The 20293-nt window shown below is 34.3% G+C and overlaps 1 protein-coding gene across 1 annotated transcript; it reads left to right on the plus strand.

The window, feature by feature from the left end:
- The first annotated feature begins 17600 nt into the window (after positions 1 to 17600).
- Positions 17601 to 18996, plus strand: LOC130824883 (secreted RxLR effector protein 161-like). The gene is made up of 2 exons (XM_057689903.1): positions 17601 to 18233; positions 18877 to 18996. Exons 1-2 carry the CDS (start codon positions 17601 to 17603, stop codon positions 18994 to 18996), a joined length of 753 nt encoding a protein of 250 aa, XP_057545886.1.
- Positions 18997 to 20293: the final 1297 nt, after the last annotated feature.

Here is a 20293-nt window from a genome sequence, read left to right on the forward strand (position 1 = left end):
TGGAAATTTTTCAGACCAGACCAGACCAGTCAAAAGACCAGACCGGACCGGACCAGACCGTTCTAGAACGGTCTGGTCTGGTCTGGTCTACGGTTTTTTTTTTTTTTTTTGAAATTTTTTTAATTGAGTGAGAATCTAAGATAAACGATAATTTTTAAATGAATAAATAACAAGGATAAAGTGATGTGTGGAGAGCAAACGATAATTTGTAAATGAACTTCATAGTATTCCCAAAACCAACAGCTAATCATTTCTTATGCATGATATTAGAGGAAATTATATGCAGGCAATGCAGCTATGGCTCATGTTCACAGCAGACCAATCTAGGTCATATGTGATAATTTTTTTATTCACTTATCATTGCATCAGAGAGATGGATTTACTTTGCTCTCCATGCCTGTGTACTCCCCCAATTCCTCCAGTAACAAAGACTGAAATGCCAACCTGCAATTGTACTCATAATTTTGTTATGGTATAAAGATTATAAATGACAAAGAAAACTAACTTATATGATGCACTGTTAGTAGAGAAACGCTGACCATTGAAGCAAAAAACATTGTTGCTGAAACAGTTGTAGCAAATTCCAATACTGCAAATTCCAATTAGAGTTTATTACGGTTTATTGGTCCGGTTTGGTCTACAAATTTAAAAACCGGGACCGGACCGTAAACCGTTTAAAAGAAAAAAAAAAAACCGGACCAGACCATTCAGACCGTAGACCAGACCAAATACTTAAATTACGGTTTGGTCCGGTTTGGTTTACGGTTTAGACCAAACCCTGTTCAGCCCTAGTACCGATGAAGAAATTTATTTTTTAAAAATAATAATGATGTATCGTTAATTTGTAAGAAAAATTAATGAAAAATTTTACATAAGAAAAATTTAAAAAAAAATTGAATATTGTTTGTTGACCATAATTGATGAACCTACTTACCATAGGGAATATATAGTAAATATGAATAAAAAAAATGGAAATTCCACATGATAATCCTGAAGTTTTGGGTTTTCCACGTAGTAACCAAAACTTTTAAAAAATCCACGTGATAACCCTAAGGTTTACCAAATTGTTCCACCGTGACCTTTTTGCACATTAAACGTTAGCAAACATTAATTTTGAAGCTTTAAGGCTGTTGTACGCCTATTTATGTAACTCACCATTCAAATGTCATCAGTTTCAACCTTTTTCCCCGAAATAGAAACCAAACTGAAGACTCAACTCTTGATGATAATTCAAAACGCATATTAGTTAAACAAATAAATTAAGTAATTACATTTAGTTGTTTAATTTAGTCCAAAATCATATTTGATATATTTGATGTTTCATATATATGTTTAAGTACAAAGACACTAGAATGTGCTTTATTAACTTAAGTTTATCTTAAGATTGTTTTAAGTCTTGAAAGGTCGTTTCAAAGTCTTGAATAAAATAACGTGTTTAATTAAAGTTGATTTCGTAATTATTTTTGTAATATTTTTACAAGTCAATGTTCCTTTATATATATTTGAAATATTTTAATAGGTCAAGGTACATTAAAATTAGCTTTGATTTTATTTGAAATAAAGTTAAGTATTTTTTGTTACACGTTTTATCGTAAGTATTGAAATAATTTGTAGTTAAACATGTAAGTTAAATACGTGGTTAAATACATACCTAAATACGTACTAAGGTTAATTTAATAATTGGATTAGTTAAAGGTACACGTATTTTGCTAAAAATAATGAACGACTATATAGATGATGCGCTAAAAATAGAGTTTACTATTAATAGGATATTATTTGAATTTATTCTAATAATAGATTTTATTTAAACGTTGTTGAATCTGGTTTATACTTATAATTCAATATCTTGTATAAGTACTAACGTGGCAGCATAGCATTGGACAATGATGACGAAATTATTTTAAGCTATCAGTACACGTAAGTTTGAAGAAAATCTCAAGGTCTTGAAGTAAGGCGTTGTACGACCAGGTTAACAAAGAATAACGGGAAAGGAGCCTATTGTTTTTCAAATTGTGTGGAGGCGTAGCACTATAAATACATGGATTCATTTCAGAACTAAGGATACATCGACGTACACCTTTTGCACCACTTCTTATAGCTTTCTCTCTTGAATTAAAATTTGCTCTAAGTATTTTGAAAGCGTTGTAATTTCTATTTGATCATTCTTAGTTCATCTAACTCCTACATTTGTAATAGGCTTTAGAGTTCAAAAGCAGTTAGATTAAGTTTAATACGCCAACTTGAGAATACTTTTTAAAGTGTTCAACTGGATTGAATCTCTATTGTGAGATTTGGGATTTTGCTTTTATTAAAGGGACTTGCAATACGGTTCTTCAAGGGGAAGAACTTGGTGAGAGGAGATAGTGAGATCTTCTTTGTATTAAAGTCGGATTAATAAAAGGCATTGAAATCCTACGGGTTGATAGAGAACCCATAGGCGGGGAGTTGGTTAGTTAGAACCGAACCTCGTTAACATATCGTGTGTTATATTCTTTAAAGTTTATTTTTCCGCACATACGTTATTGTTAACAAAATTGGCTCAAAGCTGTTTCTGAAAATAGTTTTGAAAGACTCCTCAAACTCTTGAGACAAACTGCTGGACAAAATTTTAAAAGCCCAAACTCTCTATTCACCCCCCCTCTAGAGATTTTTCAACCTCCTATTAACCTTTAATTGGTATCAGAGCTGAGTTTCACATAAAAAGAGTAATATCTTGTGATGGATCCAATAGTAGAAGGGTTGTTTGCTCAAGGACGTTCGTTCTCAAGACCACTTTTGTTTTGCGGTACAAATTTCTCACATTGGAAAACCTTGATGAAAATGTTTGTGATAGATCAAGATATGGAACTTTGGGAAATCATAACTAAAGGACCTAAGATCCCCATGAAAAAGGATGTTCATGGAAATGATGTTATAAAGTCTGAATTCGAGTATTCACAAACTGATTTGGAATGGGTTTCCAAGAATTATAGGGCAATGAATCAACTATGTTGTGCTTTGAATGGTACTGAGTTCAATCGAGTTTCTTCATGTACAAGTGCTAAAGACATATGGGATAAGCTGGTTGTGACATATGAAGGAACAAGTCAAGTGAAGGAAACAAAGATCAACATCCTCATGCATCTATACGAAATGTTTAAGATGAAAAAGGATGAAAATATCAATGAAATGTTTACTCGTTTTACTTTGATTACTAACAGTTTGAATTCTCTTGGCAAAACTTTTACTAATGCAGAAAAAGTTCAGAAGGTCTTAAGATGTCTTCCAAGATCCAAATGGGGTCCAAAAGTCACCGCCATTGAGGAAGCTCAAGACTTGAGAGTTCTATCACTTGATGATCTCCTTGGAAAACTCACAACTCATGAACTTACCCTACATGATGATGGAGAAAATGATGTAATACCTTCCATGAAAAATCTTGCTCTAAAGGCAAAGAATCATCATGAATCTTCAAGTGAAAATGAAGAAAGCGATGATGAAGAAGATCCATTTGCATTGATCTCTAAAGGTCTTGAAGGAATTATGAAGATGCGAAAAAGATTTAAGAAATTTAAATCCAGAAGCAAAGGTAAGTATTCTAACTCTAAATCAAATTTTAAGACTAACAAACTTGCTTGCTTTGAGTGTGGTTCTACAGAACATCTCGTAAAGGATTGTCCAAAGAAGAAAAAGGAATCCTACAAGAAGAACAAAAAGAAACAAGCAATGGTTGCAACTTGGAGTGATTGTGAAGAAACATCCGAATCTGAAACTAAAGATGAACAAGCTCATGTATGTCTTATGGCTAATAATGATAATGATGATGATTTAGATCAAAATCAAAAAGAGGTACGTGACTTTCTTAATACTTGCTCAAAAGATGAACTAGTTACAACACTCGTCAATATGTTTCAAATTGAAAAAATCCTAAAAGAAGAAAAAGACACCTTAGAAGATAGAATTCGACATTATGCTAAAGGGTGTGAAGAAATCTTAGATAAAAATGATTCGCTAAAGGCTGAAAAAATTAAACTTGAAAAGACTGTCAAGGTCTTGAAAGAACGGAATCTCAGCCAAACTAAACAACTCATTGATCTTAAGAATGAGAACAATGATCTTGAAGCCAGGATCAAAACCTTGAAACATGAGTCTGAGAAAAATCTACAAGCATTAAACAAGCTAAATGAATCTGATTCTAAATTCACTAAAATGCTTACACGACAAAAATCAACTAGTGATAAACGTGGTATTGATAATGTTACACATAACTATCAGAGTAAAACCACATTTGTGAAAAGTGCATATAAACATAAACGTACACCTACTTGCACCTTTTGTTGCAAAGGAGGACATATGAGATTTGCATGTCCTTACAGACGTAAGGAAAATCACATAATCAAGAATTCCTTTCCATTTGAATTACGAGGACAGGTTAAGCAAATATGGGTTCCTAAAGGGACAAGACCACCCAACATGGTCTATCCTGAATATGGTTCCAAATTTGTCACTTGGATAGCCAAGTAAGGTTGAGAAAGGTTATTTTTTTTGTTTTGTAGGTTAAACAAAAGTGGATTTTAGATAGTGGCTGCTCGAGGCATATGAGTGGTAAAAGCTCCTTATTTTCTGAAATTAAAGAAAAATGCAGTGGCTCAATCACCCTAGGAGATAAAGGTAAATGTAAAATTTTAGGAGTTGGTAAAATTGGTAAGAATCCGTCTAAAACTATTGATGATGTTTATTTAGTTGACAGTTTAAAATTCAATTTGCTAAGCGTGTCTCAACTATGTGATAAAGGTAATGAAGTAATATTTGATAAAGAAAAATGTGTTGTTAAAAATCCTAAAACCGGAGATACTTTAATAACTGCTCCTAGAAATGATAATGTTTATGCTTTACATACTAATGAAATTGCAGCTCAGAATTTCAAATGATTGAAAGCTATTACTAATGATCCAAAACTATGGCATAGACGTCTTGGTCATATCAATATACACACCATGCAGAAGTTGGTAAACAAAGATCTAGTTAAGGGACTTCCAGCTCTTGACTATCTACAAAGTCCTATTTGTGACGCATGCATTAAAGGTAAACAAGTAAGAAGTTCATTCAAACCGAAGAAAATGGTAAGTACATCTAGACCATGTGAACTCTTACATATTGATTTATGTGGACCAATGCGTGTACGGAGCATAAGAGGTAAATCTTACATCTTAGTTATTGTTGATTATTATTCAAGATTTATGTGGGTTGATTTTTTAAAGGATAAAAGTGAAGCCTTGAAACCATTCTCAAGACGTTGTAAAGAGATGCAAACTCAACTGAACCTTCCAATAGTCTCAATTAGAAGTGACCATGGGAGAGAGTTTGACCAGCTAGGCTTTGAGTCTTTTTGTGAAAAATATGGAATAACCCATAACTTTTCAGCTCCTAGGACACCTCAACAAAACGGTGTAGTTGAAAGGAAAAATCGAACCTTAGAAGAAATGTCTAGGACAATGCTTATTGAAAATGGATTAGCTAAACACTATTGGGCTAAAGCTGTTAACACAGCTAATTATGTTTTAAATAGATGCCTTATAAGACCCATACTTAAGAAAATCCCCTATGAGTTATTCAAAGGAAGAAAACCAAATATAGCTTACTTTAGACCATTTGGTTGCAAATGTTTCATTCATAATAATGGTAAAGATAATTTGGGAAAATTTGATGCTAGAAGTGATGAAGGAATATTTCTTAGATATTCATTAAATAGCAAAGCTTATAGAGTGTTGAACAAGCGTACGGGTATTGTTGAAGAAAGTATACATGTTGTTTTTGATGAATCTGAAATTGAAACATCAAACGAAGGGTTTAAAGAGTTAAGCCTTAATAAGCATTTTGATGACTTAAGTGATGATGAACTGAATATTAACGTTACCAGTGCAGCTAAAAAGAATAACATGCAGGATATCATACAAAGTATTGAGGATGAAGGAAAACAGGTTGTTAACATTGAAGACTCACTATCTGATCTTGAGACCCAACCTCAAGAACTTGAGATACCTACTGAGCATACTGTGTTAGATACACCAATGAGAAAAACTTCAAATGAAGTTAGCACAAGTTCTTTGCATGAAAGCACACCATCCATACTACGAAGAAGAATTAGAAGATCATATCAACATCCTCCAGAAAACATTATAAGTGATCCAAATAAAGGTACGCAAACTCGATCCTCTCTTAAGAATCTATGTGCATTTTCTACTTTTGTTTCTGTTATAGAACCAAAGGATGTTAAAGAAGCATTACAAGAACCAGAGTGGATTATTGCTATGCAAAATGAGTTAAATGAATTCGAAAGGAACAAAGTTTGGGATCTAGTTGAAAGACCTCAAGATCGTACTATCATTGGAACTAAATGAGTCTTTCGTAATAAACTTAATGAGGATGGAGATATTGTAAGAAATAAAGCAAGGCTGGTGGCTCAAGGCTATAATCAAGAAGAAGGTATAGATTATGATGAGACTTTCGCACCAGTTGCAAGGTTAGAATCTATCCGTATTATGCTTGCTTTTGCTTCTTACATGAACATTAAACTATATCAAATGGATGTTAAATGTGCATTCTTAAATGGATATTTGCAAGAGGAAGTATATGTAAAACAACCTCCAGGATTTGAAAATTCTGATCTACCTAGTCATGTATTCAAACTAAATAAAGCGTTATATGGCTTAAAACAAGCTCCAAGAGCTTGGTATGACAGATTTAGCTCACATCTACTTGAAAATGAATTTCAACGAGGTAAAATTGATAAAACTCTTTTCATTAAAACTAAAGGAGAAGATATTCTAATTGTTCAAGTATATGTTGATGATATATTGTTTGGAGCTACTAATTGTAGGAATGCTAATAGATGATCGAATACAACAAGAGGGGGGGGGGGGGTGAATTGTTGTATATTACGTTTAAGATTTTTGCCTCAAATTTTGCGGAATTGTATCTAGTAAAGAGCAAAACTTAAACTTAAAAACGAAAAGAAAAATAATAAAAGGAGACAAAGATTTTACGTGGAAACCCTCTTGGCCTAATAAGAGGGAAAAACCACGACCCCCCCGGGATTTCAAAATTCTCACTATGTTTTAGGCAATTCGTTACAATTACATAAAACAAATATGCTTCACTTGAAGCTTCTCAACTCTAGGCCTACTTCTCTTCTCTTCTTTTCTCTCCTTCTCTTTCTCTTCTCACGCTTCTCTTGAAGCTTCTCTATACCCCTAGACTTCCCTTAAGTCTAGTTACAACAAAAACACTCAATTACCCTTAATAGGCCAATTTCTAAGAAGATTAAAATTAAGTAGTTGCTCAAGAAAAATATAATGAATTAATTGGCATTAAAATAACTTTGAATATTTTTCTTAATTGATCTCCCTTAATTGGACACTCTTTTTGGATATCGGTTTGAGCAAGATTTCCTCCTATTTATAGTGGGAACAGACAGCAGTTACCTCAGACAAAACCTCCCACTATCATCCACGTTCTCAAAATTAAAGGATAGTGGAGTTACAAGAGAATGAATAACCGGCTGTCATTTGCTCAAAGATTAAATCAGTTTCCTTAGGCTAAAAATAGCATAGGAGTTTTGAAAACATGAGCTCCTAAAAAATAGGAGATCTTATTTTTAGCCGTCCAAAATTAAAAGGAGACTTATTCAAAATGAAGACTAAGTCTTCTCCTCATTTTAGGCGTATAAAAAAACTTTTTGCCAATTAATAAATTAATTTAATTAAGCAACTAATTTAACTTTTAATCATATTACATTAACTAAAAACAGAAAACATAATTTTCGTAACTTCTAGTCAATGTCTTCTTCAGACCTGTATCGTGGGGAACAGCGCATTGTCTCCATCTACAACTTTCGTTAGGACTTTAACTCTAGGAACAGTAAACTGACTTCCAAAGCAATTATCCAACTTCTTGGATATTTGAGACATGTACAACTTCCACGAACCAAGTCATAGGCTTCATCAACAATTAACAAAATCGAATATTTGCCTACAAAACAATCTCTAAAACATGTTTGTTTATTTAGAAGTGAAGTCATCATCAAAACCTAAGAGGCCAACAAATTCCCCCTTTTTGATGAAGACAAACTTTATAAACAAACTTAAGTAAAATAGAGTAAAGCAAAATTCTTAGAGTATACTAGAGATTAAAGTAACTCCAAATAACTTAGTAAATTAACTAGTTACAATATAATTTACCAAGCATTCATAATAGAACAAATTACTCCATACAAAAACATAACATCAAAAATATGTTTTTAAATAATTTCTAAAAATAATTAAACTAACACAAAAATAGTTTAAACTAACACAAATTACCAATTAATATGACAATACGACAAATTTAGAACAATAATTAACATCACAGATCAACATCACAGTATGCAATAATCAAAGAGCATTTATGAAGAAATCAAGATATGGAGACTGTGTAATCACAACTTCTCTTAAGTTTGTGCATCTTTTCCCCCTTTTGTCATCAATCAAAAAGAATTGGGGAGACATCAAACCTCAGCACAAACCATATAGATTTGTCAGTGATGAAATCAAGTAGCAACAAATGAAAGTAAATGCCATGAAAAGCAATTCAAATCTGCATAGGGTTAATCATCAGAGACCATGATCATAAAACTAGCAAAAGTTCAACAACAAGATACAATTTTGTACCCCAGATGGTACAAAAACAGAAAAAGAAATTGTTTGATAAGTTTCACAGCCAACAAATTTTTAAATTTTAGGGGAGAGGGATTAAGGGGCGGTCTCTTCTTCATCAATGTACTCAGAATCTACTTCCACTGTGTCCAGCTTGGCACCAAGACGTTGTTCCATCTGGTTTAGCTGATCAACAATTGAAGCTAGAGAGACACGAGTTTCATCCTGAAAAGCAATGAATTGACATTGTAGATCAATAAGCTTGGAGAGAATGAGATGTGAGGAAGCTGCAGGAACAGAGTCAAAGTTAGTACAACCAATATTGGGTGAAGTGTGTGATTGTGGTGGTGTTGTGACCTGGATAGGTGATGGCGGTGGTGATGGAATTTGATGTGGTGGTGAAGTGGCTGGCTTAGGAGAGGAAGGTTCATTAGGTGTTGGCTCAGGTATGGTGTCAGATGTGATGTCATCAACCACAGTAGTATTGCGTTTCGAGGCCAACCTCCTACTCTTCCTTTGTATTGACTTAGCCTTTTTCCTCATAGCCAACACAATCTCTTCATCACTAGAATCACTGCAGAGATTGTGAGGGACATTATCATCCAAGGCTTCCTTTTGCTCTTCTTTTTCCCCTTGACTTTCAACTCTGTCCTGTTCCCCTTTTTCAGATGTTTCAATGTTTTCAGAGGGGACAGGGTCTTGTTCCTTTTCTTCCTTATTCTCCTTATCCTCCTTTTCTTTTTCAACTTCTTCAACCTCCTCTTCAACCCCTTCTTCAACATCTTCTTCTTCTTCAGATCCAACTGCTACATCCTCCTCATGCATCAATATTCCCTCATCATTTAATTTTAAATGCAAATTTTTTAAACAATTCGTACCAATTTTCATATTAGGACCCATTGGGAACTCCAACCCTTCCAATGGGACCTCAAATTTTCTAAAAATCCAGGTTAGCAACCCTCCATAACCAATGAAACTTTTCTTTTCAATGCAATCTGATAAATGCGAGATCATCAATGAAGGAAAATTTATTTTAATGTGTTTTTCCATGCAGTAAATTAGAGTGGCGTCACGCAAACTCACTTGACTACGTTTTGAGTTTCGTGGTAAAATGAATCTGCGCGCAACATTGTACAATAATTTATGCATAGGTGACAAAACATTGTGACTGATCTTCCCCTTCTTTTGATCAACTCCTAAAAGTTTTAGAATTGTTCTTTCATTGATGCCAGAAAACGCAATCTTTGACCCAATATAATATGTATCAAAACCAGCATTGGGAACATTGAACCATTCCCCCAATAGAGCACTGTTAAATTCAATCTTAACGGTTTTAACAACACTAGAACACATGCCATCATCATTAGAGAAATTTAAAATAAATTCTCTCATTAGGTTTGGAAAAATGGAATTGCAACTGAAATTTGACATCAATAACTCCCATTCTTGATATTTTAAAATATCATGCAATTGAGGAAAGTGAATAGAATCATACCAATATTTATCCAACCCGAACCCTACTGTCATCTCCTTTGAAACTTCTTCAGCACTGTTTGGATCTACATTCTTTGAACGCTTAACTACTCTGGAAGATGAACCACCTCTTGGTGATGAAATCTTTCTTTTGATACTAGTGGGTTCAGAGGAGTGTTTTGGTGATTCTTGTGAGGTTTCAGTTGGTGAGGGTGGTGCAGCACGTAGTAATGGTGGAGGAAGAACTACTCTTAATGGTTTTGGTTGATTAGGTGTACGGGATTTGGTATTTTTCTTGCCGGATTTAGAGGGTTTTGGGGATTTCAATTTTGAATTTTTGAAGATGTTTGAGAGAAGAGAAAAGGACGGTTTCTTGAGTGAGAGGTTGATGGAAGGGTAGTGTGTTATGACGTAAAGCAAGAGTTTTAAAGGAGTGAAATGACGGTTGCTTCTATTGAAGTGACGGTTGCTCCTTCAAGTCCCCATCTCATTATTGCCCTTTGAATTACTTGAGTGAAGAAAACCGTTTTCCCCCTTTTTTTTCTTTTTTTTATAAAAATTTTGTTGGCTGTTTTTAAAGAAAAATAATGAAAACAAAATAAGATAGTATTGAGATGAATTGTAATATTGTGAGATTTTATGTGAAGAGAATAATGAACAACTGCTTTGGCCTGATCAAATTAACACATGCAAACGTGAAAGCATTCATAGTACAAACTTTATTAAGTGTTTACCTGATCCATTCAATAATTGATTTTCAATCAAGATATTGAGGTTGATTTCTGACCTTTTCATTCTCATGATGCTTCAATGGGAAATATATGCAACTAACTTTAGTGGAGCTTGATCATACCAAGTTCCAATCTCATCTTTTCATATTGTTCCCTTGGAAGTGGTTTGGTCAGAATATCTGCAACTTGTTCATTAGTGTTAACATGCTTTACAACAATATTTTTATTTTCAACATTATCTTTGAGAAAATGTTGCCTAATATGGATATGTTTTACTCGTGAGTGATGCACTGGATCTTTAGATATACATATGGCACTAGTATTATCACAATAAATAGGAACACATTTAATTTTAATACCAAAATCTCTTAGCTGCTGTTTTATCCAAAGTATTTGGGAACAGCAAGCTGCTGCTGCTACGTACTCAGCTTCTGCAGTTGATAATGCAACAGTGTTTTGTTTCTTGGAACTCCAGGAAATTAAACATGAGCCAAGAAATTGTACCATACCTGATGTACTTTTTCTATTAACTAGATCACCTGCATAATCTGCATCACTAAAACCTTTCAAATCATAGACATCACTTTTAGGATAAAATAGGGACAAGTCGTCTGTTCCCTTTAAATATCTCAGAATCCTTTTTACTGCAGTGAGGTGTGATTCTTTTGGATTTGATTGAAATCTAGCACATAAACCAACACTAAAAGCAATATCAGGTCTACTAGCGGTTAGATATAATAAAGAGCCTATCATGCCTCTATATATGTTTTGATCTATATTAGTTCCATTTTGGTCTTCGTCTAATCTAACATTTGTAGCCATGGGTGTATGGTTAGTTTTAGCATTGTTTAGTCCATATTTCTTAAGAAGTTCTTTTATGTATTTTTGTTGATGAATAAAAATACCATTTTCAGTTTGTTTAATTTGCAAACCAAGAAAGAAATTTAATTCCCCAATCATGCTCATTTCAAATTCTGTACCCATGAGGTTAGCAAATTCTTTACATAATAAATCATTTGTAGCACCAAAGATAATGTCATCAACATAGATTTGAACAACTAAAATATCATGACTTTTGTTCTTAAAGAATAAGGTCTTATCAATTTTTCCTCTTACAAAATTATTATTAATCAAAAATTTAGATAATCTTTCAGACCATTGTCTAGGGGCTTGTTTCAAGCCATAAAGAGCTTTATCAAGCTTGTAGACATGATCGAGACAAGAGGAATTCTCAAAACCAGGAGGTTGTTCAACAAATACTTCTTCATCAAGAAATCCATTTAAGAAATCACATTTCACATCCATTTGATATAACTTAAAGTTCATAAAAGCAGCAAAAGAGATTAAGATTCTAATAGCCTCTAACCTTGCTACTGGAGCAAATGTCTCAGTGTAATCAATACCTTCTTGTTGATTGTACCCTTTGACCACGAGTCTTGCTTTGTTTCTCACAATTACTCCATACTCATCTAGCTTGTTCCGAAATACCCATTTCAAACCAATTACCTTTTTGCCTTTTGGTTTGGGTTCTAAGTGCCATACTTTATTTCTTTCAAATTCATTTAATTCATCTTGCATGGCTACTATCCACTCGGAATCCTTTAGAGCTTCTTCGTGATTTTTGGGTTCAAGTGATGATAGGAACGCAAAGTGTGCACAAAAGTTTCTTAGTTGGGATCTGGTTTGTGTTCCCTTATTCATATCACTTATAATCAGATCAAGAGGATGATAACTTTGGTATTTCCAAGGTTTAGGCACAAATTCTCTGGAGGGAACAGTAGCATGTTCCTGTTCAACATTTTGATTGACAGGTTGTTTAGCTGCTGGATCACTTTGGTCTTCTGCGGAAACAGCTGGATTGGGAACAGTGTGCTGGTCCGATTGTGTTGGCTGTTCCTGAACTTGGTCATTTTGTTCAGCATCTTCTTGTATTACCTGTTCACCTGCTGTTCCTTGCTCTAACACTTTCATTTCTTCATCATCGTTTTCTAGATGAGCAAGACCAATTTTAACATCATTGACATCCTGTTCACTTGTTGAAAAGTTAGTTTCATCAAAAATAATATGAACTGATTCTTCTACACACATTGTCCTTTTGTTGTAAACTGTGTAAGCTTTACTTTGTGATGAATAACCAAGAAATACCGCTTCATCACTTCTTTCATCAAATTTGCCTATATTTCGTTTTCCATTTACATGTACAAAACATTTGCATCCAAATATACGAAAGTAGGAAATATTTGGTTTAACACCTTTGAGTAATTCATAGGGTGTCTTGGAAGTGATTGGTCTTATTAATACACGATTCAAGATATAACATGCAGTATTAACGGCTTCTGCCCAAAAATTTCTAGGTAGACCACTAGCAATCAACATGGTCCTCGCCATTTCTTCTAAGGTCCTATTTTTCCTCTCTACTACTCCATTTTGTTGTGGTGTTCTAGGAGCGGAAAAATTGTGATTTATACCATGTTCATTGCAATAATTCATAAAGTTTGAATTTTCAAATTCTTTGCCATGATCTGATCTTATGTGAACAATTAGATTATTGGTAGATTTTTGAATTTTATTAGCAAAAGAAACAAACTCATCAAAAGCTTCATCTTTGCTTACCAAGAATAAGGTCCAAGTGAATCTACTATAATCATCAACTACAACAAACACATACCTTTTTCCACTACGGCTTTGTGTTCTCATAGGTCCACATAAATCCATATGAATTAGTTCTAATGGTCTAGTGGTAGTCACCAAATTCTTTGATTTAAAAGATGACCTCACTTGTTTTCCTTTGGCACAAGGATCGCAAACTTCTTCCTTAAGAAATTTTATAGCTGGTAGTCCTCTAACTAGGTCTTTTGATCTTAATGTATTTATTAATGAATGACTAGCATGACCTAGACGCTTATGCCAAAGTAGTGGGTCTTCTTCTATGACACTTAAACACGTTAAACTAGTTTTGGGAACAGTGTCCAGGTGCACTACATAAGTGTTCCCTTTTCTGATTCCCTCAAGCACCGGGTCTCCTGTGTTGTTCCTAGAAATTATGCATCGTTCAGAAGTAAACTTAACAGAGTTACCTTTGTCACAAAATTGAGAAATACTTAGCAAATTGTGTTTTAAATTATCGACTAAAAATACGTTATCAATGGCATGGGAACTTGACCTTCCAACCTTTCCTTTGGTAATTATCTCACCCTTCATGTTGTCACCGAAGGTTACTGTTCCCCCATCAAAGGCTTCAAGTGAGAGAAATTTAGATTTGTCACCCGTCATATGCTTGGAACACCCACTGTCGAGATACCATGAGTTGTTCCCCCTCACTTGAACCTGCAAAGCAAATTAATGGTTAGGTCCAGGAACCCAGTCATCCTTGGGTTCCTTGTCGACAATACTTGAATCACATTTCTTAATCCATATGCGTTCCACATAATTTTTATTTGCTTTGGTATGCTGTTCCCTTTTTATACATTGATGTTTTAGGTGTCCAATTTTACCACAAAAGGAACAGATTTTACTACTAGGGAGATCAACATAGACCTTTTTCTTTTTATCATTCTTAATATAACCTAGACCTTCTTTACTTTTTGTTTTAGCATCTAGAATCCATTTGGGAACTTCATTGATTTTCTCTTTTCCTCTTGAGCTTATTTTATTTTTCAAATATTCATTCTCTATTTCATAGGATTCTAATTTTGATTTCAACTTTTGAAATTCAGTGCTAACCATGTGAGTGGATATATTGTTTACGTCTCTACTTAATCCTAGCAAATTATTTTGATTTATTTCAATATTAAGAAAAATAAATTCCTGCTTCAATTTTTCAATTGTCTCTTTCAAAACAGCATTCTGATCTAGCAAATTAAAAAATCTGCTTTATACATCTATCCTAATTGAATTTAGGTAAGTCACATGATCCTTACTTGAGTTGAGGTCTTTTTCGATTTGGAGACACTTGGTATTCTGTTTATCTAATTTCTCTTGTGTCTCCAAGAGCAACTTAATTAATTTATTCTTACTAAGTTTAGATGGATGCTTAGGGAGTGAGTTATAAGGCATTACCTCTTTTTCTTTGGACGCTTCATCCTTGTTTTGATGAGATGCCATGAGGCATAGGTTTGCTGTTTCCTCTTCTACTGGAGCTTCTGTCTCAGCCTCGCTCTCCGTATCGCCCCACGCTGCAATCATTGCCTTTCTAAAATCGGTTTTGAAGTTTCCCTTCTTATATTGTCTTCCAACGTCTCTTGCTTTTCCCTTGCCCTTCTCATTTTTCCATTGAGGGCAATCCTTGATGAAGTGATCCGTGCTCCCGCACTTGTGGCATTCAAAATTTGTCTTCAAGTTTGCAGTTCCCTTTTCTTTGTTATTTCTTTGATTACCATATCTGCTGTTCCTGAAGAATTTCTTGAATTTTCTTGCCAACATAGCAGTCTCCTCATTATCCGCTTCTGACTCTTCATGTTCCTTTGCTGCTAAAGCCAGTCCTTTATTTCGGGAACTGTCGGCTGTTCCCAAATGCAATTCTTGAGTCATGAGGGAACCAGCCAACTCTTCCAAATTAAACTTGGTGAAATCTTTTGATTCCTGAATGGCTGTGACCTTAGCTCTCCAACGTTCGTCTTGAGGAAGACTCCTAAGTATTTTCCTGACTTGTTCATCAACGGGAATGATCTTACCAAGAGAGACTAATTCATTCGTGATATTTGTGAATCTAGTGAACATCTCTTGAATGTTCTCCCTAGATTCCATGACGAATCTCTCATATTTGGACATCAGCAGGTCAATCTTGGATCGCTTCACTTCACTAGTACCTTCATGGGTAACTTCTAGCAAGTCCCACATCTGCTTGGCAGTTTTGCATCCCATAATACGATTGTGCTCATTTGGACCAAGCCCACAGTGAAGTAATTTGATAGCAAGAGCGTTCATCTCCATATTTTGAAAATCTTCTTTCTCCTATTCAGTGATTGGTTTTGGAATAGTTTCGTTGTTGGAGTTTATGGTCGTCACCTCAAAATCTCCAATTTCGATAACTCTCCATACTTGATATTTTTCGGCCTTTATGAAGATTTCCATTCTATTTTTCCAGTAGGTATAGAATTTCCCATCAAACATGGGTGGCCTTTGCGTTGAGTACCCTTCTTCCATGCGTTCGTTCATCTTCAACATCTTGCCAGGGAACAGGATACTGCTCTCAGGGTTTCCTGATTAAGAGAGGAACAGGGCTTTGATACCAATTGTAGGAATGCTAATAGATGATCGAATACAACAAGAGGGGGGGGTGAATTGTTGTATATTACGTTTAAGATTTTTGCCTCAAATTTTGCGGAATTGTATCTAGTAAAGAGCAAAACTTAAACTTAAAAACGAAAAGAAAAATAATAAAAGGAGACAAAGATTTTACGTGGAAACCCTCTTGGCCTAATAAGAGGGAAAAACCACGACCCCCCCGGGATTTCAAAATTCTCACTATGTTTTAGGCAATTCGTTACAATTACATAAAACAAATATGCTTCACTTGAAGCTTCTCAACTCTAGGCCTACTTCTCTTCTCTTCTTTTCTCTCCTTCTCTTTCTCTTCTCACGCTTCTCTTGAAGCTTCTCTATACTCCTAGACTTTCCTTAAGTCTAGTTACAATAAAAACACTCAATTACCCTTACAAGGCCAATTTCTAAGAAGATTAAAATTAAGTAGTTGCTCAAGAAAAATATAATGAATTAATTGGCATTAAAATAACTTTGAATATTTTTCTTAATTGATCTCCCTTAATTAGACACTCTTTTTGGATATCGGTTTGAGCAAGATTTCCTCCTATTTATAGTGGGAACCGACAGCAGTTACCTCAGACAAAACCTCCCACTATCATCCACGTTCTCAAAATTAAAGGATAGTGGAGTTACAAGAGAATGAATAACCGGCTGTCATTTGCTCAAAGATTAAATCAGTTTCCTTAGGCTAAAAATAGCATAGGAGTTTTGAAAACATGAGATCCTAACAAATAGGAGATCTTATTTTTAGCCGTCCAAAATTAAAAGGAGACTTATTCAAAATGAAGACTAAGTCTTCTCCTCATTTTAGGCGTATAAAAAAACTTTTTGCCAATTAATAAATTAATTTAATTAAGCAACTAATTTAACTTTTAATCATATTACATTAACTAAAAACAGAAAACATAATTTTCGTAACTTCCAGTCAATGTCTTCTTCAGACCTGTATCGTGGGGAACAACGCATTGTCTCCATCTACAACTTTCGTTAGGACTTTAACTCTGGGAACAGTAAACTGACTTCCAAAGCAATTATCCAACTTCTTGGATATTTGAGACATGTACAACTTCCACGAACCAAGTCATAGGCTTCATCAACGATTAACAAAATCGGATATTTGCCTACAAAACAATCTCTAAAACATGTTTGTTTATTTAGAAGTGAAGTCATCATCAAAACCTAAGAGGCCAACACTAATGATTCTTTGTGCAAGGAATTTTCTGAAATTATGTGCAAAGAGTTTGAAATGAGCATGATGGGAGACTTAACATTCTTTCTTGGACTACAAATAAAGCAAAAGAAAGATGGCATATTCATTTGTCAAAGTAAATATGTTAAAGATTTGTTAAAGAAGTACAATATGGATCAATGTAAGGAACTCAATACGCCTATGAGTGCAACACTAAGTCTTGACCAAGATATAAATGGTAAGAGCGTTGATCAAAAGAGTTATAGAGGTATGATTGGTTCTTTATTGTATTTAACTGCTAGTCATCCAGATATAATGTTTAGTGTTTGCTTATGTGCTCGTTTTCAAGCTAACCCAAAAGAATCTCACTTAACGGCAGTTAAGAGAATCTTTAGATACTTACATGGGACTAAAGACTTTGGTCTATGGTACCCTAGTTGTGGAAATTTTGGTTTGATAGGTTTTTCAGATGCTGATTATGCTGGATACAAGGTTGATAGAAAAAGCACCTCAGGATCGTGTCAATTTTTAGGAAATTCATTGATCTCATGGTATTCTAAAAAGCAAAATTCAGTTGCTTTATCTACAGCTGAAGCTGAATACAATGCTGCCGGTGCATGTTGTTCTCATATTCTATGGATTGCTCAACAACTTAGAGATCTTGGAATTGATCTCAAAGGCATACCAATAAAGTGTGATAATACTAGTGCTATTTGTATTACAAAGAATCCTGTGCAACATTCTCGAACAAAACACATTGAGGTACGTCACCATTTTATAAGGGATCATGTTGAAAAAGGTAACATTTCCTTATCTTTTATACCTACTGAAAATCAATTAGCGGATATATTTACAAAACCTTTAAGTGTTGATCGTTTTGCATATATACGCATGGAACTTGGCATGCTAAATAATGTTGCATGAATTAAGGGGGAGTATTGACAAAAGAAAAATGAAATAAAAATAAAAGGATTGAGACTTTAATTGTTACTTAGTTCTTAGCATGAATTAAGGGGGAGCAATATATGTTTGCATGTATGATTGACAATTTATGTGTGTGTTTATGCATGTGATTAAGAATTGAAAATTAATTTCAATTTCTTAAAAATTATTTGTTACATAAAATGGGATTTATAATTAAATACCTTTAATTAATAAAGGATATTTAGTTATTTTAAAGCAAAATTGTTTGTTTAAAACTAAATTTGGACGTCAACAATACATTAAAATCATGTTCATTATTTTAGTTAAAATCAATTCAATCTCATAATTGCATTTATACTTGTTTATGTCTAAAAGCAAAAATGAACCATTTTGTTCATGATTATTACACAAACCGGTTAAGCTTCTTAACCCTTTGAATTCAATTGAGTTGTCAAATCGTTGTATTGGGAAGTACAAATGCATTGTATTGGACGACTATTAAAGGATAGTACAATACGTTGCCTCCTCATTCACTCACCAAATCTTTTTCTGATTTTCTTTCCCTAACCGTCTCTTTCACTTTCCTCTCCAATCTTTCAAAATCTTTCTCATGGCACCCAAGAAACGTTTGAGTAAATCTTCATCTAAGTATGAGAAGGGCGAATCATCAAGAACACCAATGGCTGAACCAGTTTCCCCGGTTCCTTCGCCATTAAACACATTTGAAGTTCCTAAAATATGATTTGAGAATCACACTGCCTATGGACGATGGGTTGATGTATTTAGGCAAAAATCTCTGCCTTATGTAGATATTCTTGACTATAATTTCTTTCTCTTTGAAGATTTCAAAATTATCTCTGCTTTTATACAATCTGCTCCAGGTATGCTCTTGGGCCCTGGTTCTAAAACTTATCCTTGTTTGGTAAAATTCTTCTATTCAAACTTATCCATGCTTTTTGAAGATGCAGAACAAGTTTTAAGAAGTTTTGTTAAGGGTCAGGAGATTTTAATTTCTAAAACCCTAATGAATGACATTTTAAATTTCTCTCATAAATTGGATGATCAAACTCCAAATCTTTTAGCATTACAAGATGCTAAGGATATGTTCGTCCTTGAATCTTATGCTGATTTTTCTTTTACCAAACAACTAACCCACAACGCTTTGAATCTAAATGGAAAACTGTTGCATTACATCCTTATTAGAACTGTTTTCTCACGAAACACTTCTTGTGAGTTGGTCACGGATTCTCATCTGATTTTAATGTGGAAAATTTCTACTATGAAAAATGTTGATTTCTCTTCAATAATCTTCTCTACAATGCGTTTTTGTTGCTCACAAACTCGTAATTGTGCTCTTCCTTATGCCAATCTCTTGACATTGATCTTTGATCATTTCAATCTGCTCTCTAACGAAGAGGAAGTGGATTGTTCTGGTCCAATTTCCTTGTCTAGTGAAATCCTCCCACCTCTTTGTATTTTTAAAGTAAATGACAAATATGAGTTATACTCTAATTTGTCTTCTGCTGATAAAGAGGATCTTCAAAAGATCCATGGTAAGCGGCTAACACGTCTTGAACCTCCCAACCAAGTACACACCACTCTATCCCGACTTCAGTCTCTAGACTTGGAGGTTGGTGAAATGAAATCTTCCCTACTTACATTACATGATAAAGTGTCTACTCTAACTTCTATGTTAGACACCTTTATGAAAGAAATGAAGGGCATGGTAGTAGAAGATGTGGTGGTGGAGGAAGAGGTTGCTGATGATGATGCTGCTGTGCCAAAAGAGAATGAGGTTATGGAGGAGGCAGAGGAGCAGAGAGAAGAAAGAGGAGAAGAGAACAAGGATGATGAGGAGCAGACTGATAAGAAGGTTGATGAAGTTGCTGATGATGGTGTTCAAACAATTCCTATTCAAATCATTCCACCTACTGATGATGATCATGCTACTCCTGGAAAACCGGCTCCTTCCAAGAAAAGGAAGAGAAGGTCCAGGAAGTAATCTTTTTATATGTTGATGAACAATATTTTCTTTTTCT

This window comes from Amaranthus tricolor, chromosome 10 (genome assembly GCF_026212465.1).
Source record: "Amaranthus tricolor cultivar Red isolate AtriRed21 chromosome 10, ASM2621246v1, whole genome shotgun sequence".
Taxonomy (NCBI): Eukaryota; Viridiplantae; Streptophyta; class Magnoliopsida; order Caryophyllales; family Amaranthaceae; genus Amaranthus; species Amaranthus tricolor.